Here is a 27388-nt window from a genome sequence, read left to right on the forward strand (position 1 = left end):
GCTTCTGAACGTGTAAAAACCTGGCCCCCGCAGGTTTTTACATCCTTCCATGCCCTGCTGCCAGGCTTGTCAAAAGTCTGGCTAAGTCAATCAGCTTTCCTTCAGAAGACTCCTTCTTTGGTCGGGAGTGCTGCTGGGTCTTCTCTGAAGAGGGCTTCTGTTATGCCGGGAGGGTGGGCCAGTGTACTTTCAGTAAGGGTTAGGGAGGGGAGAAAGCTCTAAAAAGCTTTTTACAAAGTCTCTGGATTTCAGATACTTTCTGGATCCAAAACTGAAATGTTGAAGCTTTATTTTTAAAATGCAACTTGTACAGTCACCATGTTCACTTCCAAAAACCTCCATTTTCATTCCTTCCTGTGGCAATGTAGGCAGAAAATCTGAAAGAACCACCACGCAAGGTCAAACAGAGAAATTAATTTACTGTACCGAGAAGAAATATACTGTTAATTCTAAAATGTGTGATTAAGGCTGTTGACCTAAATACCTCATTTATTAAGAAGTTATAAAACATGGCATCCAGAAATTTTTTTTTGTGGGTTTCAAAGGCAGAGCTGTGATCAAGCAGTTAAGTGTGAACCCTAAGAATAGCCACCGTCTCTAAAATATGTTGTTCCCATCACCTTTTGTAGTGTCTCTCTCCTGTTATTTTGGCATAATTTTTCCTTCATAAATCTTTTTATAAATCCCATTTATAAAAATACACAGTCAGAATCTTACCCATAGGGTGAGACGTACCTAAATGTATACATGCATTTCACAAGTAACCCGAAAGCATCCCAACGTGCCCTGTAGGCAATATATTATGTACCGTATTCATAAGATACCCTTCACATTACAGATTTATGCTAAAAGTATCCTAATGTTTCTGACAGCTCATGTGTGACGTGGATATAATCCATAATTCTTAGAGAGCTAATCTAAGCGGTTTATTTTCCGATACTGCTGATAGGGCTATATCTCTTGATGTCGCAGCAGTTGAGATTCTGATGGTAACATATTGTTTGTGGGTCATTGCTTTTGTCTCAAACAGTAGGTTGGAATAGAATAGCAAAGGTTAATTAAGTTTGTCTATCAAGGAAGGACAGATATAGATGTCTCCTGCATTTTCCATGCTAGAATCAAAGTAATTCAAGGCATAGTGTCATTGTCTTTTCTTTTTTTTTTTTTTATCCTGCAGAATGTGCTTAGTAGGTTTTAGAAGTGAACAAAAATACTCTGAACAGTACTAATGTAATAAGACTGAACATGTCTATAGCAACTTTTCTCTAAGGATCTCAAAGCACTTCATAAATGGGAGGGTTAGTTCGTTAACACCACCCCTATAAGGTAGGGAAGGTGTATTATCACCATTTTAGAGATGGGGAAACTGAGACATAGACTTGTTAAGTGACTTGCCCAAGGGTCACACAGCCATCTGGTGGCACAGCAGAGCCCGGAAGCCAGTTGTCTTAATTCTTAGTCCTGTGTCATAAGCAGAAGACCATCTTCTCATCTCACACCAGAACACTGAGATCTGAATTCTGCTGTTTTTAAAAGAGAGTTATAAATACATGTTAGATGCCATTTTATCTCATCTAAAAATGGCTTAGCTTTTAGGGAAGGGAAAGGAGCTAATGTTAAAACAGTTAGCAGCTAGTACTATGTATACATACACGGAAGCCAAAAAAACTTTGCCAGAATTTTAAGGCAGCTTTGGCGGGGGATAGTTTATGTATGAGCCATTGAGGAAGTGGAGTCATGGAGTTCGTATGTTAAGGGACCTGCCCAAGATCACACTCCCGGACCTGTGCTCTTTGCAGCATCTGTCTCCCCCATAGATAGGCACTCCAGGAGAGATATGTGACTTCTTCCTTGTAGCTTTTCTCCTGGGGAATGGGCTGGGCCAGCTACAAAAAGAAAGACGTGGTCAGCTCATTTTGTTTATTTTGCAAGGGGTTTAACATAGAGGCAGTCAGCTTCTTCACAACTAGCTATTGCCCAGCTCATCCCTTCCCAGGGCAAAATCACCTGGAGAGGGCAATGGAGGAGGGAAATTCTGCAAGGATCTTCTCTGAGTTCCCCCCAAATCATTCTCTGGGGTGTGTGAGGTTTCTCCTGCCCCTACCCCGGGGAGCCATGGATTCCCTGGGATCTGCAAGGACACTCTGCACCGGAGGTGCTCAACACAACTCCCTCCTTCCTTGACACTGCTCCATCCTGGGTCGTGTGGCTCTGAGGGAACTACTTCACCAAGCCTTTCCCCTAGCTCTGATTGTCCCAGGAACCTCACTGAGGACCTGGTCCCAGCGCCCTTTGAACTCTGTGGGGTCTTTATCATTGGCTTTGATGGCAGCAGGTTCAGGCCCTGAAGGAGGATGTCCACGCTCTCTGGGTGTATATTTTTTCTGACTCAGTGTTTCCCACACTTGCAGTTTTATCACAGGTCACATGATATTTGGACTTTTTCTTAAATCTCATCTTTAATTTTTTAAAAATGCATTTCTTGTTTGTTGAAACTCCCATGATTTTGGGGACCTGACTCATGATCTTTGAACACTTGGGGTTGGCAGTGCTTGAGTTTGGTCTGCCTAGTTCCTAATATGTGGCTCTTGATTCTGTAGAGAGCCCTCTGCAAGGTACCTGCTGGGCAGAGAAGGTGCTGCAAGGAGTCTGGAAAGATGGGGCTGGGCTTCACCCACCTCTTCTGCAGTGATGGGGAGGTTGCCCTGGTGGGATTCCCTGGGATGATCTGAGTTTGTGGAATGTCTTATTGTTTGAGCTCCTGTAACATTCATAGAGGCAACGGTTCTGTTGCTTTGTCAGCCATCAGTGGAGAGCTGGAGGCTGTGTGTATGCTCTGGTCATTATGTTAAATGATTAAAGGCTTTCGTTTAGCAGTTTTTAACACACAAACACATATGAACAACCTACAACTGCCTGTTGATGCAGAGTCCTCTACCGTCTTTTCAAACAACAGGAACAAAAGAATTCCAAAGTTACAGTTTATGTGGTTTCTTGGCTCACTCATATTTATTTTGTGCATCATTTTTCAAGTCTGTCTCACCAGTTATCCTGCTGCTGTACACAATACATCCTTTGACTCTATACTGCATTTGCACAGTATACCAGCAACCGTGAATATTGGCCAAATTCTCTTTCCCGCGCCCCCCCTCCTTATGACTTGCAGCTCCCATTGAAGTCAGTGAGAGCTGTGGCCTGGCTGTGCATCTGAGGGCAGAGATGGGCCCCAAAGGATTCCCAAATGCAAAGAGGAGTGATAATGAAATGCAACTGGTAGGAGATGCCTAGAGATGAGAAACCCAAGAGCGCTGAGCAAGGGCAATACCATATTTACAGGTGATGGGGCAGCTAGGTCAATAGATGTCACCCTTCCTGCATTGTAAAAAAGAGTGATTGGTTGTATCCTATAACTCTTTGGAAAAGAGGCCTGCTAATCATGCCCCAGCAAAAAGTGTGCAGGTTAAACATTCTTATCACTAGCATCTAGAGGCCCCAACTGTCCTCTCCCTGTCCTAAAGAGCTCGCACACTTTGTGTGAGGTAAATTGCAATAGGTGGGTGTAACAAACAAACCAACGGAGGAAAGGGTGGGCGAGAAGGGAGGCTTATATTGTGGGTTTATTTTAAATGCTGCTTTCAAAATGAAAGGGGTCTGTGTTCAAGCCAGAGCACAGGAGATGACTATTACTCCTGCTTTGCGGCCTGCCCCCCCAGTTTGACAATCTACCTCACAGCATCCTGCTGATAGAAAATGTGTCCCAATATGTATGGCAAGTATCCCATAATGAGGGTACCACTTCGTCCCCCTGGGCACCCCTTTGAACTCCCGTTCATGCCATGAGCACGTTCCTTCTGACTTATCACCAATGGTGCAAGAACTCCCAACCTAGCCGAAGCTGAAAGGGTTAATACAGAGTGACTTCCCCGCCCACCAGGGTAATGATCTCGTAAGTCCCCATTTTTAATACAGTGCTAAGGTCAAGAATGTTTACGTTTGGTTGGTTTTTTACTGTTACTGTAAAATAGGGTAGCTAAGCGCTATGAAAAGGAAACCTTCTGGTTCAGATTTACAGTGGCGTATATTCTAAACAGTTTAATAAAACAAAACCTAAAGCTTTTCGATTTTCTTGAGTGGTTAATTCAATGCATATTCTTTGCAGAGCCAAACCTGTCTGTTGGTCGGACTGTGGTTCATAGACTTGGTGTGGGTAATAAGATTATAAAACATGTCTCTTGCCGCCAGCTACCACGTATTAATACTAATAGTCGTAATAACTCATTGAATCCTGGGATTTTTAGGTGAGTTGTTTTTTAAGGAATGGGGGGGAAAGCTTTAAACGGCTTGAAGGAAACAGTTCATCGCCCACATCCTTCAGGGGAAGGAAACAAGACATTCATTCAGTGCCATTGAGCAGTTCTTCCATTTTATTGCTGCTCAAATAATATTATCTCCAGCAGGTGATATTTTTAGTGCCTGCACACAGACACCACACACACACAAACAGTTACTTTCAAAGATAGCAGGCCTAAAAACTGAGCTGCCAGGCCAGTTGTCTCATAATGCAGAACATGACAACATGATTGCCGAGGGCAGGCAGAGGTGGTTCTTCTACCATCTGCTCCACCATGCTCAGCGCTGACTGCCTTCAGAGATGCATGGACTGAGAAGGAGCCTTTGATGTTGACATTCAAAGCCTTAGGAATAGAGTGGAGCCTGCGTACCTTATACTGAGTTTCTGGCTTTCTGTATTGCGTTCTCGCCTTCTTAGGTCACAGAGGGCATTGTGGATTTGGAGATGGGAAGTGTGCTGAGCTTTACGTCTTAGCCCTGGCCTCCCTGTGTTTTGGGGAGTGCCTTACTATCTGACCTTAGGGCCATTGGTTTGACCTCTTTTAAGCAAGGCCTAAGCCCCTTCTGACTTCAAAAAGTTTTCAGAATGCTACCTGACAAGGAGTTGGTTCCTGAAGTTTGTTTAACATTGTCTTATTGCTCTCCTGCACTCTCATTTGCTGTACCAGGTAGAACATTTCCTGTTTTTCTTCCGAGTGTGATTGCAGTGACATGTTTTGTTGGATAAACATACAGGGCCAAATTCTGGTGAAGCCCACAGAATACACTGGGTATAACTGCTGGCAGAATTTGGCCCACTGTCCGTATGTAACATGAGTACACTGTACCTTAGATAAGGAACTTCAGATGGCATAGTTGTACAGGTGTGCCTATGGATAGATTTACAGGTTTAATACATACTGTGATAATTTTTCTCTTGTCAAAAGCTTTTTATCTACTAATAATTTAATGGCAAACCAATTTGCGGAAGCTAGATAATATAGTATTACCTTCACACATAGGATTTTAATGTTTTTAGTAATTATGGCTTTCTAGGTTTCTCACTTACCTTTAACTGTTACATCAGCCTTACGGTATAGAAGTTTATAACAAATAATAATGCCAGTTTCTGTAAAACTAAAAATTTAAAGATATAGTTAATTCTGTTTGGGTACTTCACAGATATCAAGGACAGAGTGCAGATTAGGTTGGCCCTAGGGATTGGAAATAGGATAAGCCTTCATTTCTGAGTTTTAGTCTTCATTCATCCTTGATCCAGGTTCAAGGTTTTTACTACCTGGAAGCAATTTGGGCTGTTTGAAATGAGAAAGGATGGTCTGGACTGAGACTCACAAGATCTTAAATTCCATTCCGGGCTCTGACAGATTTCCTGTGTGACTGAGGCAGTCACTTAATTTCTGTCTGACTCAGTTTCCCTTTGTAAAAGAGGGATATTTTTCTACCTCACTGGGTTTTAAGAATAAATTCAATAATGTGTGTGAGGTGCTCAGATACTCAGTTGGTGGGATCTATATAAGTCTCTAGATTGGTATGCTCTGTCCAGTTTCTAGAGAACATGTGTGTGTCCTCATTGTAGTAACTACCATCACCAATTGGTCCCATGGTTGCTAGTCTCTTTGGAGAGTCCAAGGACTGAATGGCTGCTGAGACTGAACTATCTGCTGTTCATCTCTGCTGCTGTTCGTCAAGTTTGAACACATAGACAGAATGGGATTAGAAAGCTCACAGTGATACTGTCTGTGTTGGAAATAAATAATTTTCTAAACAAAATTCCTAGGAAATGAATGTGTTTTTTTTCTTGAAATCTAAGTCAATAATATGTAAATGAAGGACCATGAGAAATTTCCAAGATGCAAATAAATCTCACTCCCCACCTCTGATTCAGTTTTTATACACTGCTGTTCTAATTCTTTCTTTGAACAGATGAAAAGCACAGAGAGCCGACATGCCATGAGCTCCCAGTACAGGATGCACTCGTACTACCCTCCTGCCTCCTACCTGGGCCAGAGTGTTAGCACACCTGCATGTGTTCCGCAGATCTTCACTTTTGAGGACAGCCCCTCGTACTCAGAGTCTAAAGCAAGCGGTAGGTGCACAGTCACCCCAGATCTAATGGGGGTCTCAGATTTTTTTTTTACTTCACCTTGAGAGGACATAAAAAACTAGGATTATGCACAAGGTTGAATTTAGCAGTGCTGAAGGTACATATCGTAACCAGAGTTTACAAAGAGCAGTCCATTTTTGGATGATGTGTGGTGCTGGGATGCATATGACATTATGAAGTTCACTTTTTGGAAGTCTGATAAATTAGTGTGGGAGGGAAGGTGCAAATTTCAGGGTCTTGTCTGCTCCTGCATTCGTTTTGCTAGATTGCAGGAAGAGCAACTAAAGGTTAAAATAATGCAATTTCCTATTCTATTCCTATTCAATCCCTATTCATATTCAATCAAATAAGATCCTCCAGGGAAACATTTACCCCAGACAGTTCTGAGCTGTCTTTCGAAGAAGGGACAACCCCTTTATTTTTTAAAGGTTCTGTTCACTAAATATTCCTTTCAGGCCAGTACTTTCACAGGCCCCAATGGCTTTGCAATCCTGTTGTTGTCTCCACATGTGTTTCAGAAGACACTTCAGGCCCATCCGTCCAAAACCTGTGGTAAGGAAGGACTGGGTTCTCTGTGTGAAATAATTCACCCACCTCCATTCTTAGGTTTCAAGCACATCAGACTACATTGCCTGATTGAAAAGAATTCCAGAGAAACACATATTTTTCCCATCTGGTGTTTTTTCCATAACACTAAAAAGTTTATTTTAAAAATGTCTGTATACTAGTTTGTTTGTAAGGGCCTCTGGGTTTACGTGTAGTGGGTTAGCAGTTCTGACATGGAGCAATAGGACTATGAAGCATGAACAGAGCCTGAAAGCAATCAAAGTGCTGATCAGGGAATCGTCCCACTGTGCCAAATCCGGGTCGATTGGACAGAGGGGAAGACGCAGATCAGATGGATTCAGTGATGTGGAGAGGAGAAGTCACATGGACACACCACCTGTCTTTTAAGAGTTTCGTCTCCCCCCACCCCAATTATGACTAAGCACTGGGAACATATGCTGGGAGTTCTCCATCCAACGATGAGTATCTCCACTCTCTTAGACCAGGGGCTGCAGTCCCATGGAATTTTCCTTCTGCTCTTTATTCCTATGAATATTTTCTCTCCTCCTTCATAACTTCACTCCCAGTGGATGCTTACTTAGCCAGAATGGTGTGAACAATGGAATGCTGTTCAATACTTGAAACTTGCCTACTCTGCAAGTTACTGGCTATGTCTGCTACAAGTGTTTGATCATTTAAAGGACAGGCTGCTTTCTCATATTTCCAGTACTTGCTGGTTTGGACTCTGGGCATTTTGTATATAATAGAGCAACTGACCTATCTCCCCATAGTTAATGATACCCCATCTTAAAAGATAACATCAGTGCAGCTTCATATATCAGCAAGCCCAAGGAAACTGCTTTAGTAACTTAGACAATTCCATTATATTGACATAAGTATGTTCGCTACTACTGTAAAGGTGATGGATCTGTTTTAAATCTTATACAATAACCCTCTTCCTTCCCTACTGACTATACACATATATTAAATGAAACATGTGATATGCTGTTTTCAGTCCTTTCTTCCTTTTCTCCAATTGAAATCATATCTTCACCTAACCTCATAATGCTGAAGTGTACCTGTTCTGAAGTCCATGAAGACACTGGACCCTTAGTCATCTTGTGGAAGATTATTAATAAAACACACCACACCATTCCTGATTTTGCTCCAGGAGCATTTTTATTATTAAACACAAAACTGCTTTTTTCTTTCAAGTACACGTATTCATAGGTTTTAAGGCAGAAGGAATCATTGATTATTTAGGCCAACGTCCTCTGTAACACAGTCCATACAACCTCACGCAATAATTTCTGCATCAAGCCCATAACTTCTGTCTGAAGATTGTTCAGATTTATTGGAAGATCTGTGTATCAGAAGTCCATAAACTTCACAGAAACGTAACTGTGCAGTGATAGAAGTTCAATGGGACTAAACAGAAAAAGAAATACAAGTTAGAGCAAAAATTTCAGAGTTAGCAGCCCTGTTATCCTGCAGCACTGGCTATTAAATGGTAATATTTCTGGTCAAAGGGCTAGTAACCTGAGGTAGTCTTATAATACATAGTGTCTGTAACCACACCAGACTTTTCAGTTGTAACTTTAACTTTATACAGACTTTGCCAGTTCAGATTTTAGCACAGTTAGTATTTCAGTCAAACCATTTCATTAATTTTGTTCCACTAAGTTAACTGCCCAATTAGCTGACCTCTGATTTATGCTCACTTTTGTTTTATGAATGGTGAGCAGAAAGCAGAAGTTTGCAGAAAGCTTCTGACATTCCCACATGAGGTCATGCCATGTTACAGTATGTTGCATTTTGTAATGGGATGACATTTTCTAAATGACAAAACACCATCACTTCAGCTCCTTGCAATTTTAAGCGGTTCTAAATACAACTGCTTCCAGCTGGCAGGGCTGGGGCCCTTCCAACTATAGCTTTATTAGTGGGGGAAAAAATAAGGTAAATTAGATCTAACTGGTGAAAGAATAGGCTATAAAGTTTGCCACAGACTCTCCAGTCCTGCCAAGTTTCAGATGAACTTAAAATAGGCAGAATGGAAAGGTTTTGGACTCTTAGGCTAAGTCTACAGTTGAAGCCGGGGGGGTGGGGGGGTGATTCCCAGCTTGAGTAGACACACTTGTGCTAGCTCTGTAAAAGTAGCAGAATCGCCACAGTAGCATAGGCAGGAGTGAGATGGCATATGCTACCTGTCCCAAGTGCAAACCCGCCTGGACCCCCTGGATCTGTGCTTGGGGCAGCTAGCCTGTGCCGCTGCTTGCTACTGCCCATGCTAGTGCGAGGGCACTACCATTTCTAGCAAGCTAGCTCAATCCTGAGCTCGTGTGAACGTGTCTGTATGAGCTGGGAATCATGCCCCGCTCCTGGGACAGACGTAGCCTTTGCTTTACTTCAGAAAGCTTTTTCCTTTTCCCTCCCTTAGCTTTTAATTCCCATTTTGTTTACATTTCAGAATCAAGAGCAATGGTAAAGAAAGACATGGGAGAGGAGACTATGAAGTCCATTGCATGTAAAGCACATTTGTTTTGGAATCAAGCTTGAGAGATCATGGTGAAAGTAGAGGAGAAACTGTAGGAATGTTTATAGCACAGTCACCACGATAGGAATCAATTAACCTGGGTCCCCCTGAGGAAGGTAGTCAGTCTGAAACTTCGGTGGGAATTTTTACAGGCCCAATCCGATGTCCGTTGAAATCAGTTGTAGTCTTTCTCTTGTCTTCAGTGGGCTTTAGAACAAACCCTGTGTGCTTAAAGTTAAGCAAGTGCTTAAGTACCTCAGTGATACCTCGATTCAGGAAAGACATGCTTAAATCCATCCCTTTCAGGGTAGTGCTTATACTTAATTTTAAGCATATCCTTACAGCCCATTGACTGAAAGTTACATGTGTGCTTAAGTGCCCTGCATGACTAGGCATGTTTTCCTGAAGTGGAACCTGGGAGTCTGGTCTGTGTGGACAGGTAATACATACAGGAAAGAGTTAACATCTACAGAGAAGGAAATTAAAGAGAATGATTACGCTCTCTTGCACACACACACATATACCTCCCCCTCAATTTTTAAATGAAGACCATCTTGTTCCAAGAAATGCACAAAATAAGCCCCCACTTCATGGCCCTACTGCTTCATATTTGTTTTGTGTATTCCTTTGTCCATGGCTAAGGAGGTTACTTGATTTTTAAGATGTGGGCCTAGGCTCTGTGAACATTTGAATTTTTTGTTTTCCTGTGGAAATCCCTGGAATGTTGGCAATACAAATTATGAGCTATCAGGGGTCATTGTCTGTGTTTTTACCGCAAAACTGGGAGCCTAGAACAACTGAGTTCTAATCCTATCACTGACACTGTTTCCTGTAGTGGCCTTGGGCAAGTTATTTGATTGCTCTGTCTCAGTTTTCACATCTGTAAAATGGGGATAATACTTTTCTTCCTGTGAGGTGGTGTGTCAGTGCAACAGCACTCCTTCTGGCCAAGCATGGCGCAGCACCTGAGCTCGCATAACCTAGCGGGGCTATCAGTCTATTCCTGGTGTCCAGAATCTGAAAACACTTTCTTCACTCCCAAGTCTGTCAAGGGTTTAGTAGGGGAAGCCAGGCCTGTCCACTCCCGCGGGTTCCAGCTCCGGGCCCTCGAGCTAGATGAGTAGGATCAGGGTTCTTCGACTCTCACAGTGTCCTGAGCTCCTTCCTACCTTCCCCTGGATCTCTGCAGGCTCTCCAGCCTGTTGGTCAGTTCGTCCCCTTCTGGGCAGCATTTTAGTAGTTTGTTGGCAGGAGCTCCTTTCTCCAGCCTGCTTACTCCTCTGGCAGCTGCCCTGCCCTTCTGCTTCCCAGCCCTTTTATCCTCCCAGCTGCCGAGAAACTGCCAATCAGCAGTGGCCTGCAGTGCCTTTGGTTGCTGGGCTCGCAGGGGGTACATACATCCTAGGACACTTCCTAACCCGATGAATTACTTGCTTGTAAAGTGCTTTGAAAATATTAAATGTAGCATTGGTTGAAAAAGTTTCAGCAGACCAGCTTTCCGTCAGAAAATGCTATTTCATCAAAATTGAAACGTTTTGCCGGAACGTGTTGATTTTGATGGCATTTTTAGTGGAAATTTTTTTAAACAATTTGATCTGAAATTGAGTATTTTCCTGTTTCATTTCATTTTGATTCATTTTGTTTAGACTTAAATTTAAAAAATCCATATAGTAAACAAAAATCAAATTTTATCTACACACACATATATAAAATATATTATATTAGAATGTTTTACCATTATCAAAACGAAACATTTTGATCGGGCCATTTCAATGTTTCCAAAACAAAAGACTTTGGAATTTTTGTTCTGCACTAAATCTCAAAATTTTGACTTTTCAGAATGTTGGAATTTCCCCTGGGAGGGGCATTTCATTTTCCAGACTAGCTCTAATTAAATTATGTATAAATGCTTAGTATGGTCTTTAATGAGCACTCTTATTGGATGTGATTGTTTTGCAAAAATATACATGAAGACAAAAAGAGCATACCCAAACGTTTCACACTACGGCCATGTCTACCTTATGAGCTGAGGATGTTAGTTCCCTGCTTGTGTACACATACTTGCATTAGCTCTCATTGAACTGGTGCTAATATAAGTCTCCCTGTAGCCTCAGGAGCCAGGGCAGCAGCAGTGCGGACGCAGCTGAGCTGTGCTGACTACAAACCCGCCTGAAACCGGTGGGGATGTACTCGGCATGGCCCAGCTCTGCCGGCACCGCCGAAACTTGGGCTACTGCAGCTACGCTGCTATTTATACTCATGCTAGCTCGATGGGTGCTAAAGCAAGCATGTGTACACAGGCGGGCAAACCACACCTCCTCGCTCAGACTGAGCCTGTCACCTTTAACATTAGCTACCCACAGGTGATCATTTGTGCGTATGGAATTGCTTAGATTGTGTAACCCCGCCGATAGTTTGTCATCCTCTGCTTTTGCCACATTTTTTGTTTTTTGCATTTTGTTTGCAAAAAAGTGTTTGCTTTTTTCAATCAGCTGAATGATAGAAATATTGTCATGCACTTGTCCCTTTAAAACGTTAGTCCTGGAGTCATACACAGCCTGACACTGAATTGTCAGGCATGACAACAGCATGTGATAGCCAATGGTACTGCCCCGGCCACCATCTTTTCTGCCTTTCCAGCGTGAAATTGCTGCAGCAGCTGAATCTGTGAAACTAAAAGATCTTCTTTTGTATTCAAAGTCAAAAAAATCCTACAAGATCTGTGAGTAGCCAAACACGGCACACCACACAGAAAATATAACGACAGTCGAGATACACATGGGGTATGTCTGCAGTGGAGCTAGAAGGTGGACATATTGATTGACCTAGCATGCTAAAAATAGCTGCAATGGCATGAGACACAAGAAGGACTAGCTGTCCCTGTCTGAGGCCATAGGTGCGTATTCAAGATGGCTAGTTACTTCTGCTGCTCCTGCCACCGCAGGTATGCTTCTGTTTTTAGCATGCTAGCTCTGATCAAGCTAGTGGGGGTTTGTCTCTTCAAGGTGAAATTTACACTTTTTAGCTTCCATGTACACATACCCTTAGGCAACTGGGCCCTCAAGGAGAGCTTTGCTCTGGTGTTCTAAAAGCAGTTTGTATCTGATTCAAACAGACCTTTGTTCATTTCATACTGTGACGCTATAGATCTAGTGGTTTGAAGTTACAGGAAGGGGGAAATGGGAGTGGCAGAGGTAGCTTTTGTGTAATGGGAGATGGCTAACTCCGCACTGAGGACATAAAAAGCCTGGTGAATAGAGAGTCTGATTCTCATTTACACTATGGCTCCTTTAAACCTCTCTGGAAGTGAAAATGAGAGTCAGGCCTACTTTTTTAAACAGCTTTTTAAATTTAAACTTATTGGGGAGCTGCAGATATTTCTGTTAGGAAATGTTAGTTCCTGTTAAATAAACAGATCCCAAAAGTACTCCAAAATTGTTTACATGTAAAGTGGAAGAATTAAAGTGATTACAAACTTTGCCGCTCAGTGCATAAGGACATAGCAATTGCCTGACTGCATCAGACCAAGCTCTGTCTATGTGCCTTGTCTTTGTCAGTGACTAGCGCTAGATGCTTCAGAGGAAGAGAAATCCTGCAGTAGGCATATATAGGTAAATGTGTCCCCACATTATAAGAAATTAGGTTAATACCTAGTTTTAGATTGGCTTAAGGCCTGAAGCATGCAGTTTATTACCCCTTCCAAATTTATTGTTGGCATTACCTATTATAACTGGATATTCTTGTTATCTTATAAATGTTGAATCTCTTTTTGAATTTTGCGACATTCTTGGTCTCAAATTACTTCCCGTGGCAATGAGTTCCACAGTCTAATTATGTACTATGCAAAAAAAATCGTACTGTGTAAATAATTAATTAAGCAGCACTGCTTAAAAAATTAACCTAAAGGCACAGTGAAGCAATTTTTAGTGTTCTGCCTGTTATGTGAGTCTAGATTATATTCAGACATAGTCTTTTGACAGTTATATTGTAATAAACCCTCGTGCTGCTGACAACAGCCACAGTTACTAGATGTACCACACACAGATACCCCAGGCAACTGGCACTAGAAACTTTCTCCTTCAGCGCCAGAAACATGGTCCTTGCCAGTTAGGCTAAAGGAGGTTTTCCTTTGCTAGTACTAGTATCAGTTCCTCTAGCCTTTCTCTGGACAAGCCACTAGAGTGCAACACCACACACACACACACAGCCACTGTATTGTGATATGCCCTCATACACCTAATTTCCATCTAATAATCTACAAAATGTCCACTCAACCTTAATTTTTTTAAGACTGTTCCAGTTGCACTAGTACGCACTGGAACAGTGTATAAAACAACTGTGACATGTTTAGTCCATGCTATTTTCTGACAGGTTTCAGAGTAACAGCCGTGTTAGTCTGTATTCGCAAAAAGAAAAGGAGTACTTGTGGCACCTTAGAGACTAACCAATTTATTTGAGCATGTAGCTCACGAAAGCTCATGCTCAAATAAATTGGTTAGTCTCTAAGGTGCCACAAGTACTCCTTTTCTTTTTGCTATTTTCTGAGTTAAGCTTTAGCCCAAAAAAAGAAAAGAAAAGTTTGACATTTAAAATGTGGAATTGAACCAAGTTTTCAGTCTTCTTACTTAAGAACGGCTTGTCCAATTCACCTCAAAACTACCAAACCTCCCCCCCCCTTTGGCCTAGGAATAAACATGAGGAATTTCAAGCAGGAAAGGAGGTTCTTTTTCCAGATAATTATATGGGAGTCAAAATGAGGCATGTAGTGGAAGCTATCTCAGACTCTTAACTGTGGAGCTAGTACCATTGCTTCATAATTTTTCTAATGCTTTATTGTAAAACATGCTGATCCATTGATGAAGCCCAATGAGGAATTTGAAACATGCTCTGGATTCTACCATTATAAAAGCAACTGTGGGATGGATCACTTGCACCGGTGTCACAGTCAAAGGCATGTAAGAAACAGAATCCCATGTCTCATGACAAAAAACACCTTCAGAATCATTTCAGTGAAAGGAGGGCTGGAATAGCAGAAATACTACACACCGAAAGAATGTAAAAGAGAGTCTGGATTATAACATTTTTCTCAGTCTGCCCTGCAGCGTTTGAAAGCTATGCATCTTTTTGATGCGTCTCAAGTACAACATTTTCAAATGAATCTATGCCCTTGGATGCCAAACAAGATTTAAAGAATATTTTAGTGTCACAGATCGTGCCTGAATGCAGAATCAGAGATATGCCTGTCACAAAGTATTGGCGTGTAGATCTGTGAGACCACTTTCTGGAACTTGTGGCTGTTTCACACCATTGTCTGTCCAAGCTGCCCGACAACACTGCTGCAGAAAGGAAAATGTTGCTGCTGTTTAACACTGTAGTTCAGAAGCAATGCCCAGCAGGGCTGGATTACCCAATAGGCAGACTAAACACGTGCTTAGGGCACCAGCAAAGCAGGGGGCACCAAAATAAATGAGATTTCTTTTAGCAGGCCATATCTCAAAATATGGGAATGCTCGCAAAGGTAATCCATCATATCCAAGACAATATGTGATTAACTCATTGCTCTAATGAGTGACAAAGTTCGTTCAGCTATTGTGGATGAAATAAGTACTGCTGGGTACTTCAGTTTATCTGTCGACTCTACATCTGATCTTTCACATCTTGATCAATTGAGTATTGTACTAAGATATGTGTCTCCCACAGATGGAAAACCAGTTGAACGATTTATAACATTCCTTAATTTGAAAAGCCACACTGGTGAAGAAATGGCAAATCAAGTACTGCATTATCTGTGCCAAGTTTGCAAAATAGATTTCTCAAAGTGCAGAGGTCAATCTTATGACAACGCTGCCAATATGTCAGGGCGTTATCAAGGAATGCAGAAGAAGCTTTTAGAACAGAACAAATATGCCATGTTCTCACCAACACTCTCATTCTAGTTGGCCGCAGTGCTGTTGATTGTTGTCCAGTGGCAGTAAGTTTTTTCTCAATAGCCCAGTTACTTTATACATTTTTCTCTGCCTCAACACACCGATGGGCAGTTCTTAAAACATATTTGAGCAATGATCGTGTGTTGAAATCTCTTTCTAATACTCACTGGGAGGCACATGCAGTGGCAACAAATGCAATTCTGGAGTCCTACTCAAAGATTGTGGATGCATTAGAAATTATAGCTGAAGACCAATCACAAAAGGGAGAAACTATATGAGAGGCAGAAAACATTGCAAACAAAATGCAAGAACTAGAGTTTGTATTGATGTTGACCATGTGGAATGAAATTTTACAACACTTTGACCACACAAGTCAAACTCTCCATGAAAAAGAATTGGATTTGAAAACATGTGCAGACCTCTGTCAATCATTAGCAGACAACTTACACACTTTGCGGAATGATTTCAAAAGATGTGAAGACATATCAAAAGATATCTTGCCTGATACTACAAAGAAGCCCAGTCCCGCAAGCGAATCAGGAAAAAACAAGCAAATGATAGCAGTGCAACAGAAACAGCATTGAATCCTAGAGACAAATTTTGCGTATCTACTTACTACACTATAATTGATACACTTGAAGCTCATATGAAGAGGAGAGGTGAACTGTACAAAGAAGTATCAAGTAGATTTTCTTTTCTAAATGATATGGACTTCTCTGACAAACAATATTCACAAGGTTTCCAAAAGCTAGTTGACTCATACCCTGTTGACTTGAACATGAATCTCTGTGGAGAAGTATGGCAGTTCCACTGTTATCTGCGTGCAAAGTTTAATGAAACAGGAAAAATGAGATTCAGTCACATTGATCTTCATGACACAATATTGAAAGACGGAATGCAATGTGTATTTCCAAATGTAGAGCTCGCACTATGTATTTTCTAACATTGATGATTACTAACTGCTCCGCAGAACGCTCTTTTTCTCAGCTGAAAATAATGAAAAATCCTCAGAGAACAACAATGTGTCAGACAGACTTGATTCACTTTCGCTATTGTGTATGAAAGTGGACATGCTTCGTCGAGTCAGCTTCGATGAACTTATCCAGAATTTTGCAATCCGAAAATCTAGAAAGAAGCTATTTTAATTTCAGCATACATGTAAGTTTTGTGTCATTTTGAAAAATAAAATTTTATTTTACGGTATAGTATTGTTTTTATTTTGAATTACATATGGGGGGGCACCATAATCTTTTCGGTGCTTAGGGCCTCTAAAGTTCTTAATCCGGCCCTGATGTCCAGCAATGGAGAAAGAGACTGAATCTGGCTGTCCTTTATTTACAGCCAGTGGACCAGATTCACTCCCTGGGTTTTGCTGATAAATCTCCTTGAGCACTGGAACACAACACCACAAGCTGCTCCATACCCATCTCTGCCAGGGAGGAGGAGCCAGCTGCCATAGCTCCCAAAGTGGGCCTGGCTATCCCTCGAAGGGACAGGGCTGGGGCACCTGAGAGATGCTGTTTCTGCACCGTTCCCAGCTAGCCTCTACCCACAGAGACCTGGCTGGATTTTAGAGCTGTTCAACACAAGCAAAACCTCTGAGGGGAACATGGTGGTGATGTTGCCATCACCCGGTTCTTTTCTCAAGGGGCACAGCTGTTCCCTGTTGGTGCAGGACAATGCAAATTGCAGCTCCCACGTCCATGAGGATAAAAATGACCTGATGTTGGAATACAATCCCTGTTGTCTTCTCCCAGTAGCTGGAATCAATGGCTAGTGTTGGCTGGGGTACCCCCTTACCTCATGTTTTGCTTTTTAAAACTAGCTGCTAAAAATGAGAGTTCCAGCAGCTATGTTTTCGAATATGCTAACTCTTGCTATGAAAGCTGAAAGTGGAGACTCTTTTCCACTATTTCTTAAATAATGTTTTCAGAAGAAACTTCAATTAAAAAACAGACAGCTGTTAGTCTTTACTGAAACTAGTAGGAATGATCTGGTAACATTGTTTGGTGATTTACAAAAAATGCATGCAGATTCACAGAATGCTGTCATTTCATCTGCATATTTTGTCGTTTACATGGTTCCTGCATAATTGTATTTATTTTTGGCTACTATTATTTTTAAACAGGTTCTTATTGGTCAGTCCCAGATGCATGTGCCACATACAACCTCCCTCAAACGTGAATTACAAGAATGCCAGGAGAGCTAGCAGGCCTAAAATTAGAACTCCTATTCCAGCTTGGTTTGCATTGCTGGTACACAAGCACACAAATCAAACCATCTTTCACTCTTCTTGACTGCTACATTCTCATCATCGGGTACGGAATTTGCTTTGAGCAGGATCCTGGTAAATTTCAGTGCCTTGCGTATGCTCAGAAAAAATTAGAGCAGAATGGAGGATCAGGTGATGTGTACACACGCGCGCACCAGTTAACTAAAAGGTGGAGAGCATGGCTGCACTGTGACATATCCACACATGATCAGGATTGTAGAGGCATGAAGCACAATGGATTTGTGTTGGTGTGTTTTGTGGGGCCCAGGCAAACTCCCTTTGAAGTCAATGGGAGTCTTTCTATCAATTACAATAGAAGTTGGATAAAGTCCTAGCAAACTAGCGAACATTTCAACAGGGCTTCTTTTTAGATAGATTTTTTTTTAAACAGAATGTTTAAAGGAAAAAGGAGAAGAAAGCATCAAAATTGGCTGGCCCAGAATGTATTTTTTTTTCCTTTTAAGTAAGCATGTAATTAACTTTGATTTGTGACATAATTATTTATTACTATTATTATTGTTTCTTTAGCTGTAACAGCAGTTATCAAAACTTCAGTTGACCTTGGTGGGCATTTTATAACAAAACATGGCAAATTATTTTCATATGTGTTTTAAAATAACTGTTTTGGTGAATAATTTCATACCTGTGCATATTTTGAGTGAAACTGGTTTAGTAAAGAATCTAGAATCAATCTTTAAAGCCCCAATAGAGGAAGGCACCCCTATTCAGGAAAGCAGTTAAATAGAACTGGGTGAAAATAATCCAGTGACTCAGTTTTTCACTGAAAAATGCGGATTTGGGTTGACTAAAACAATTCATAAATTCAAGTAGATTTCAGCAAATTGTTTTAGTCCAATAAAAACTTTTTGGAAAAGTCAAAACAGTTTGATTTGGCATTTCTGAAATGAAGCATTTAGACATTTTGTTTTGCAATTTAATTCCATTTTATTTAAAAAATAAATTTTAAAAAGATTAGAAAAATATATGGAAAATGAAAAGTTTTGCTTTGAGCTGAACAAAATGTATTCTGGATTGAATGAAACATTTCATTTGAGCTAAAACAATATTTTTCAGCGATTTCATTTTGCCAGAAAAATCAAAACATTTCCATTTCAGGTTGCCCTGAACCATTTTTTTTTCCAATTATTATTTTTCAGTTCATCCACTTAACCCAGAAGTCAGTTATTCACACAGTGCTTCACTTAAACACATGCTTAACTTAAGCATGTGCTTAAGTCCCATTGTGCTTAAGTTCTTTCCTGATTCAGAGTCTGTTTGTTTTCTATTCTAATATATTATGTATGCTGCATAGACTCTAAAACATAAAGGAAGAAAATCGTACATACACAAAATAGCTAGTCCTTGCACAATTAGAAAGGTGTGTGTTTTGCAGAGTCCTTACAAAGGAAACCTGAAATTAATTCTGATAAACCTAAAAAAGTAGAGCTCACATTGCTGAATGAGATTTTTTTCTTACCCATTTTTTTTTATATATCACAAAAAGAAATCTGACAAGGTGAGATACAGGGAGGTTTGAAGGATGCCAGGCATCCTGTTAACTTGGTGTGAGTGCTGCCATTTGATGCGGCCACCCTGGAGTGGTACAGAAATAACAGGCAGCCCCAGCTACCTCACCTGTGGCATGTCGACACACGTACGTGTGTAAACCCTCACCCACTCATAGGCGCTTTTAAAATAAATCAGCAAGTATCAGTCTGATCAGTTGTGTGGTTTTCCCAGCATTGGTTGGCATAACAAGACAGGATTTTATGAGGGCATGTGTTTAGCTGGGCGATAACATTTTGTGTGAATAAAAATGTGGGTTACAAACATTTATTAAATTGAGCCCCGCAGGCTTTGTTAGGAGGCACCACTTGCCATTCATATTCTGCTAGAGAAAAGGGGGTCCCATGAGAAAGTTTTGTTGCCTAGTTGAGGAAAAGGCAAATCAAAGTACACAGTTGGGCCACTGTCAGTAGTTCAGACCGATGATCCTGGCTGATTGGGGGAACCCCTTCATCACTGAATAGGGCAGCAGAGAGCAACAGGCCACTAAGGAGTAGTGTCATCATGATAGAACGCGGCAGTGCTCACCTCATAGCATTGCATCATTGCAATACAGTGTTTACGCAAGGCAATGTTAGTACGCAGTTGTGTGATTATTAGTGTCTTCCAGTGGCTCAGTCTGCTACAATCTCTTCTTTCTTCTCCTGGCTATTGGTTGCTGGGAGGACAAGGTGGTTTCTCCTTACTTCACAGAGTGAGAGGAGCCACAAGCTGAGGGTTGCTGGTTTAGATCCTTATGTAACCCTGAACCCAGTTTGTTCCTTTTTCTAGCCACTCTTTTCTTCAAGGACAGAGGGTGCTACCCAAGATGCTAAATATTTCAATAGTTACCATCCAAAGCCCTCCTCCTACTTTACAGGATCCAGAATACCCTTTTATAGAAATCCAAGTCAATGAAGATACCTTGTTAAGGATCTGGCCCACTGATTGTCTTACCCTCTGAATATGAAAATTTCCTGATACAAGCAAGGAACAATGGCAATTTTATTGTCTGACTCAAAACAGTAGAGAGAATGGAGGAGTTCTATTGAGCAGTAGTGATAACAGTGTGCTTACCATGACAGGCTAGTGTATTGGCACATTGATGTATTTTTTCCTGACCTTGCCATCTGGACCTGATTGTCTGGCCAATATTGAGAGGGAAAAGGGTCCCCTCTACAAAAACAATAAGGAGTCCGGTGGCACCTTAAAGACGAACAGATTTATTTGGTCAATTAAATCTGTTAGTCTTTAAGGTGCCACCGGACTCCTTGTTGGTCTTGTGGATACAGACTAACACGGCTACCCCCTGATACTTGGTCCCCTCTACACTGATTCCCCATTCCTTCATGCAGGTAGTAGTCAGCTGTCTCCATAACAACTTGAGCCTGCCTGACTTGGAGACTCTGTGGATATTGTACATGAATCACCCCACTACACAATTCACAAGTCCTTTGGCAGGGCCGTCCTTACCCATACGCAAAGCACACAGTTGCATAGGGCACCAGGAAATTTGGAGCACCACATCTCCTGGTGCCCTGCGCAGCTGCAGGCTGCTCCAGCCCCAGCCCCGCCTCTTCCCTCCCCTTCCCCAAAGCCCCTGCCCCTGCTCCACCCCTGCCCCGCCTCTTCCCGCCCCTGCCCTGCCCCCACTCCACCGCTTCCCCAAAGTCCCCGCCCCTGCTCTGCCCCAGCTCCATCCCCACTCCCCTGAGGACTGCTGCAGGGGTCAGGCCTGCCCTCACTGGTAAGTAGACCGACCTGGCTCCAGCCTGCTCCGCTCCCCTGGCTCCAAGCAACACCACCGGGCAAGTGCTGGGGGCGGTTCCCCACTCCCCCCAAGCCTGGCCCCCCCTGGCCAGCACCCCCACCCCACTCCGTGGAGGCCTTGGGCCCCACAGAGCCCCCCTATGGGGGGCGCTGCGAAGGGCACCAAAATAGCTAGGGACGGCCCTGTCCTTTGGAAAAAAACAACAGAGATACTTGTTGCTTCTGGTCGAGTTAATTCTTCTGCAGTGCTCCAGGGAATCCCTTCCTTAAAAGGGTGAGGGAGGAGCTAAGGGATGGCAGATAGACCTTGGCTACAGAGTTCCAACAAACCTGTCTTATTCAGAAGTAAGATGAGGAGTCCTGGAACCATGGCCACTTATGGCTCCCTGTGGATCTGCTGGTTGTGAGGGCAATTGTGAGAGTAATTGTGCGGTGAGGGATTAGGGCAAACCCCACTGTTGTCCCCATAAAGGAACGATCCAAGGAAAACGGTGAAGGATATCATAGAATCATAGAATAACACAGTTGGAAGGGACCTCTGGAGTCCATCTAGTCCAACCCCCTGCCCAGAGCAGGACCAATCCCAGCTAAATCATCCCAGCTAGGGCTTTGTCAAGCCTGACCTTAAAAACTTCTAAGGAAGGGGATTCCACCACCTCCCTAGGTAACGCATTCCAGTGTTTCACCACCCTCCTAGTGAAAAAGTTTTTCCTAATATCTAACCTAAACCTCCCCCACTGCAACTTGAGACCATTACTCCTTGTCCTGTCATCTGCTATCACTGAGAATAGTCTAGATACATCCTTTTTGGATCCACCTTTCAGGTAGTTAAAAGCAGATATCAAATCCCCCCTCATTTTTCTCTTCCGTAGACTAAACAATCCCAGTTCCCTCAGCCTCTTCTCATAACTCATGTGTTCCAGTCCCCTAATCATTTTTGTTGCCCTCCGCTGGACGCTTTCTAGTTTTTCCACATCTTTCTTGTAATGTGGGGCCCAAAACTGGACACAGTACTCCAGATGAGGCCTCACTAATGTTGAATAGAGGGGAACGATCACGTCCCTCGATCAGCTGCAATGCCCCTACTTATACACCCCACACTCTCGTGGAGTTCCCTAGAAGGAGGTGATCCAGCCTATGCAATTAGCATATTAGTATATAAGTGATTGCATGTGGCAATGAGTTGGATTATGCCTGGCTGTTTACTGCTAAGACACCAAAATAGGAAGGAAAAGTTCCAAGAGAAGAGAGTGTAAGTAACTTGTCACGCCCAGTGGGTGAGGTAGTAGGGGACAATGGCACGCTCTCTGCAGCTGCACTAGAGAGAGGTAATGTTGGATCAGCAGGATCCATCATTCACAAAGGCATACTTTATACATAAGTGTATTTATACTCCATGCATAAATAACACCAGTGTATGTTGCATGTACATGATGTATATCACCATTCAGGGCAAGGGGTGAAAGGTGAATATCAAAGCTTGTAGTTGGGATTTCTTCATTTAGTTCCCATTAACATGCCAGCGAACCAGGGTTTTTAATTCTAAGGTTCAGGGTAAGCGGTGAGTTTATTTTCAATGCATGGTTCCTCACAGGCATAGCTTAGGCCAAGTACAAGTTGAATAACCTTCAGGAAAGCTGTGCTGTCCTTCTGTCGGCCGCTGTCTTTGAAAATTGCCTGCAGAGTTAGTGAGCAGGAACAGTTAAGATTTACAAACAATGATGAAGCTTGTCATGCATCTTTCACCATTCATCATCTAGGTACCGTGGCTGGGCGGTGAAGTGTTCTTCATAAAAACCAGCTCAGTGTGAAATACACCTCGCAGCAATGTTTACTGCTCTGAAACTCGTCAGCAGCCCTTTATAGTAAATCCAGATTGCGATGTGACATTACAGTATATCATTGCAGCGCTCGCTGGGGTTTACACTAGGAATGAGTGCAGTTCACACCAGATGAGATGTCCAAATTGAGTTATGTAGGAATTTGGCTGTTATATGGGGATAGCTTTTGTTTTCTGAGGCCTGAAAGTTAGCTTTATATTATATATATATCTACACATACATACACTTATGGGTGTGGATGCATACATCTATATAGAAATATATACATTTGTGTATCTATAGATAAATACATTTATATAGGTATATACACACACAAACAGATATATACACTACATGTACATCTTTATATAGCATAAATATATGTCTATGTAAGTCATTTCTTAATACAGACTAAGGTATTTTCACTTTTTGTCAATCACCATATTTTAATATTAACTATTTAGTACATAAATAAATTTTATCTTTAATTTTTTTCAAAAAAGTGCTGTTGAAAATACAAAAAGAAAAGGAGTATTTGTGGCACCTTAGAGACTAACCAGTTTATTTGAGCATAAGCTTTCGTGAGCTACAGCTCACTTCATCAATGAAGTGAGCTGTAGCTCGCGAAAGCTTATGCTCAAATAAATTGGTTAGTCTCTAAGGTGCCACAAGTACTCCTTTTCTTTTTGCGAATACAGACTAACACGGCTGTTACTCTGAAACCTGTTGAAAATACAGTTATTCGAGGTCCACAGAATTATAATCCCTGCCTACAAAGTTCAAAGGGGAATTGGCTCAAGTTGTTTTGTAGGATTGTAACACATAATTTTAATACTGATTTTAAGGAAGAAACCCAGTGTCTAATTAAAGTCAGTTGCATGTCATTTTTGTGGGGGGTGGGGGGGGTGGAAGAAGCAGCAGTCACCGTCTGTATTAAGTTATACTCCTGATCCTAGCTGAATCCAGTGGTGTTGCGGAGTGTAGCTGGGGACAGGACATTTGACCTATGTTCTTCACTTCTGAGATTTACAAGTTCTACTTGTTTGTTAATTTTTCAGTGGGTACCAAAGTCCAAGTGCTTTTTTCAATACATGTCTCTGGCAGCTTGAAAAATGCTGCTCTGAGAAGCAGGGTTGTTCGACTTTATCCAAAATCTTCAAAAATATGGAAACTACAGAATTTACTGTATCACTGGTGTACCAGAGAGTTTATTTCCATTGGACCCATATTGTTATATATGACCTCATTGAAGGTAAGCATCTAAGATAAAATAGGAGGTGTTTATGTTCAATTAAAAATGTACGAAATCCATATAAAATAGGCATACCACTGGGTTGTTACATGAACTGACAGATGGATGTACAGTATTGCATCAGGGATGCTTTAGTCTGAAAGATATCGGGGGCTAAGGGATGATAGCTTCGTGGACCATACAGCACCCACTATTGGTCAGCATACACAACAGGTGCAGTAACTATCCTGCTGTCCTCTTGAAGCTAGATGCTATCATGGCAGCTAGCCAGTGAAAAACGAAGGGCAACAATGGAGATTGTGTTAAAATCTTTACCAAGCTATCATAGTTTTATTTCTTCCATGAGCGCAGAAAAAACAGTCCTATGATTCTGTGATTCTGTGTCATTCCAAATAAGCTGAAGTTGATGGAAGTAGTTTGAGAGTCTATGCTCCTCAGTGTAGGGACTGTGTTTTCCTTTGGATTTAGAACACCCATAGGTAGCACATTTTGGATACTACCACATAAAATATCTAGTATGTTTCATTTAAATATTTGGGTTTTGTGAGTTTTTAGCTGTTAACTTTTTCAGCCAGCGGGGAGATGTAAAATAAATAAAAGTATCATCTTTACTTTTAGGTCTCTCATCTTCATACGTTTACCATAGCTGTAGCTTATTTTACACTATTGTAAATAGCCAACACAACTACATTGATGAACAAAAATAATACATTATTTGTCCTCAAACTATTTTAAATTAGTACCCAGAGTGAAAACAGATACTCTGTGATTTTTGTCAATCACATCACTTTTTTCCAAATCAGTGCACTTTCCTCGAATATGTGTTTAGTAGTTATTGAATTTCATAGGTTCATTCAATAAAAGTCTTACATACATGCAATTTACATTTCACAATATAAGTGTAGACTTTTGTGGGTAGGGAGTGGGTTAATCATATGTATGCCTTACATGTGCTAATAGATTTCTAGACTTTCTTATACTGAGAATCTGAGTCAGAATCAGTAAGATGTTAGTGTGTTAATGCTGCATGGTTCTTTAGCAGAAAAACTGTAAAATTTTAAAGAAACCCTATTAAGTTTCTTTTTCATTTTCTTTGGGACCATTATTACTGAGGAATTGCATCTTTCTGGTTTGTTTGGTTTGTTGTGGGAGGAGGAGAAGCAAATCTGGAAATCATCTTTTACATTAATCTTGTGGCTTGTATTAGGGGCGTGGGGAGTGAAGCCTGTCATTTGAAGTGTGCGGGTCTCAGGTGGCTGCATATCGAACCAAAGGAACATGTCTTTCGTCTCTTGACCTGCTTTGTGCACTCTTTCAAACTAATAACTTTGCTAACCCACAGGATTCAGGCATACAATAAATAGTGGCTTGATGTAGTGATGTTCTAACATTGATGGGAGAGTTGAAATCCATATTAGACATTCCCAGTGCTATATCTGGCTTTCAGTTTAATTTCCCATCTATACATGTGCCTGTTCCCATCCTGGTGCTGACCGTAAGTTGATTTAAAATGTCACAGCATTGTGTAGGCTCCCAACATACATGGCTGAAATTTGGGAAAATATTCCAAAGAGATGAAACGTTACAGCTAATGTTGATGGTGTACATTTTGAAGTGCTAATGTCTGTTGGAAATGTTGCTGTCCGGAAATTTCAAAATTAGATTAAAAATGTGTAGGTATTGAATTTGATTTTAAAGAAAAGATGATAACTTGCATGTCAAGCGAAGTCACTTTACTCTGCATCACTTTCACCCCTCAGAAGTGAAGTGTCATTTGCTTATTAAGACCCTCCAGAGAGGCAAGGTAAAATTGTCTATCGAGGATTGTAAAAACAGCACGTGAGGAAATAGCTCAGAATGGGGGATCGGAGGGGGGGGAGGGAGAACTGCATCACAAATAAGCTAGCAATACGTTGGCTGAGTCTAATGACTGGCTTATAGCATCCAGGAGTTGTCAATCACACCTTAATGTTTAGAGAAGTGAAAAGTCAATGTGTAGTTGTGTAATTTGACATGACTCTCGAGTTGAGAAAGTGTAATGGCTAGAGGGGACAGTTAAGTAGCTGTGCTCCATGTCAGCCTGTCTCGCTCCGACTACTGCACTAAACGCTTTCCTGATGAGCAATAGATTTGGTTAAATACCAGGATAATTGCTAGCTACAGCACCCGGCACTCATGTAATGCCTTGTACTACATCTGTATTAGCTCTTGCCTCAGGCTGTTTGAGGTTTCTGCCATAAACAGAACACATATGTTCCATTATATTATTCTCTTTTGGTTTTGAAGAGCAATTGTTGCAGAGCTAAATGGGCTGTAATAAATTATATTTCTTTTTCCCTAGACCTGTTGAAGTAGATCAGACATGCAAATGTCAAAGCTGCTTTTTGCTTGTAAGTAATTTTTTGTTTGCCTACCATACCAAGAGCTCACACTACTACTTAGACAATGAAGTTTTTCACTTTAAGATTGTAAACTTCAGAACTTTACAACTAACTCAGCAGGCTGATATAAAGCCAAATAACTAATTTTACATGGTGTAGAACAATTTGCTTTTAGCACACTCGTTTTCTTCAAGTAAATGAGATTATCAGACAAAAGTATATTGGTGCTTGATATGCGTAATAACAGTGTATTACACTGACATCATTCTCAGTTCTAATTAAAATTGTGTAATTCCATTCTAATTGTTGGTTTCAGAGAAGCAGCTGTGTTAGTCTGTATCCGCAAAAAGTGCGTCTTTCCATTCCTTTATACTTAAAATATCAAGAGCATTTAAAAGGAGAGGACTTGACATAGCTCAGTTATTTCAGTTAAAATAGTGGCTACAGCATGTGTACTAATACCCATGGATTTCAATGAGACTTTGCATAGTGTAGCTGCAGTGGCTCCATATTGCGCATTCTGTATGTATCACTCACTGTGCACGTACGTGTAACCTGGCATCACTGTGAAGATGTGTGTGCTAACAGCTCCATGACATCTAGCGACACTGTACGCCGTCATAGCTCTGTTAGGTCAATTGTAGTTTATTGTTCAAAAACCTCCATACCAAACTGAAAAGGGGGTTAAAAATCTGGGTGAAGGCTCTCACTCTGTTGCTAGTTCTCCCCTTTTGTGTCTGGATATGGAAGGGTCATGCGAAAAGCACGCAGCATAAATGGAGATTGGGGCTGTTTGAAAACCAGTAAGAATGTTTTGTGGGGGGAAAATCATTAACCTAAAAAGGAATAAATCACAAAATGTTCTTTGCAATGTTATGTTTTTTT

The 27388-nt window shown here is 41.4% G+C and overlaps 1 protein-coding gene across 1 annotated transcript in view; it reads left to right on the forward strand.

The window, feature by feature from the left end:
* DMRT1 (doublesex and mab-3 related transcription factor 1) overlaps positions 1-27388 on the forward strand; it is an 85448-nt gene that overhangs the window by 36384 nt on the left and 21676 nt on the right. The window contains exon 4 of the mRNA XM_077816418.1: positions 6274-6436. Coding sequence (XP_077672544.1) covers positions 6274-6436 — 163 coding nt within the window. The remainder of the gene's footprint in view (positions 1-6273; positions 6437-27388) is intronic.

The sequence above is a fragment of the Eretmochelys imbricata genome, chromosome 5 (assembly GCF_965152235.1).
Source record: "Eretmochelys imbricata isolate rEreImb1 chromosome 5, rEreImb1.hap1, whole genome shotgun sequence".
NCBI classification, from domain to species: domain Eukaryota; kingdom Metazoa; phylum Chordata; order Testudines; family Cheloniidae; genus Eretmochelys; species Eretmochelys imbricata.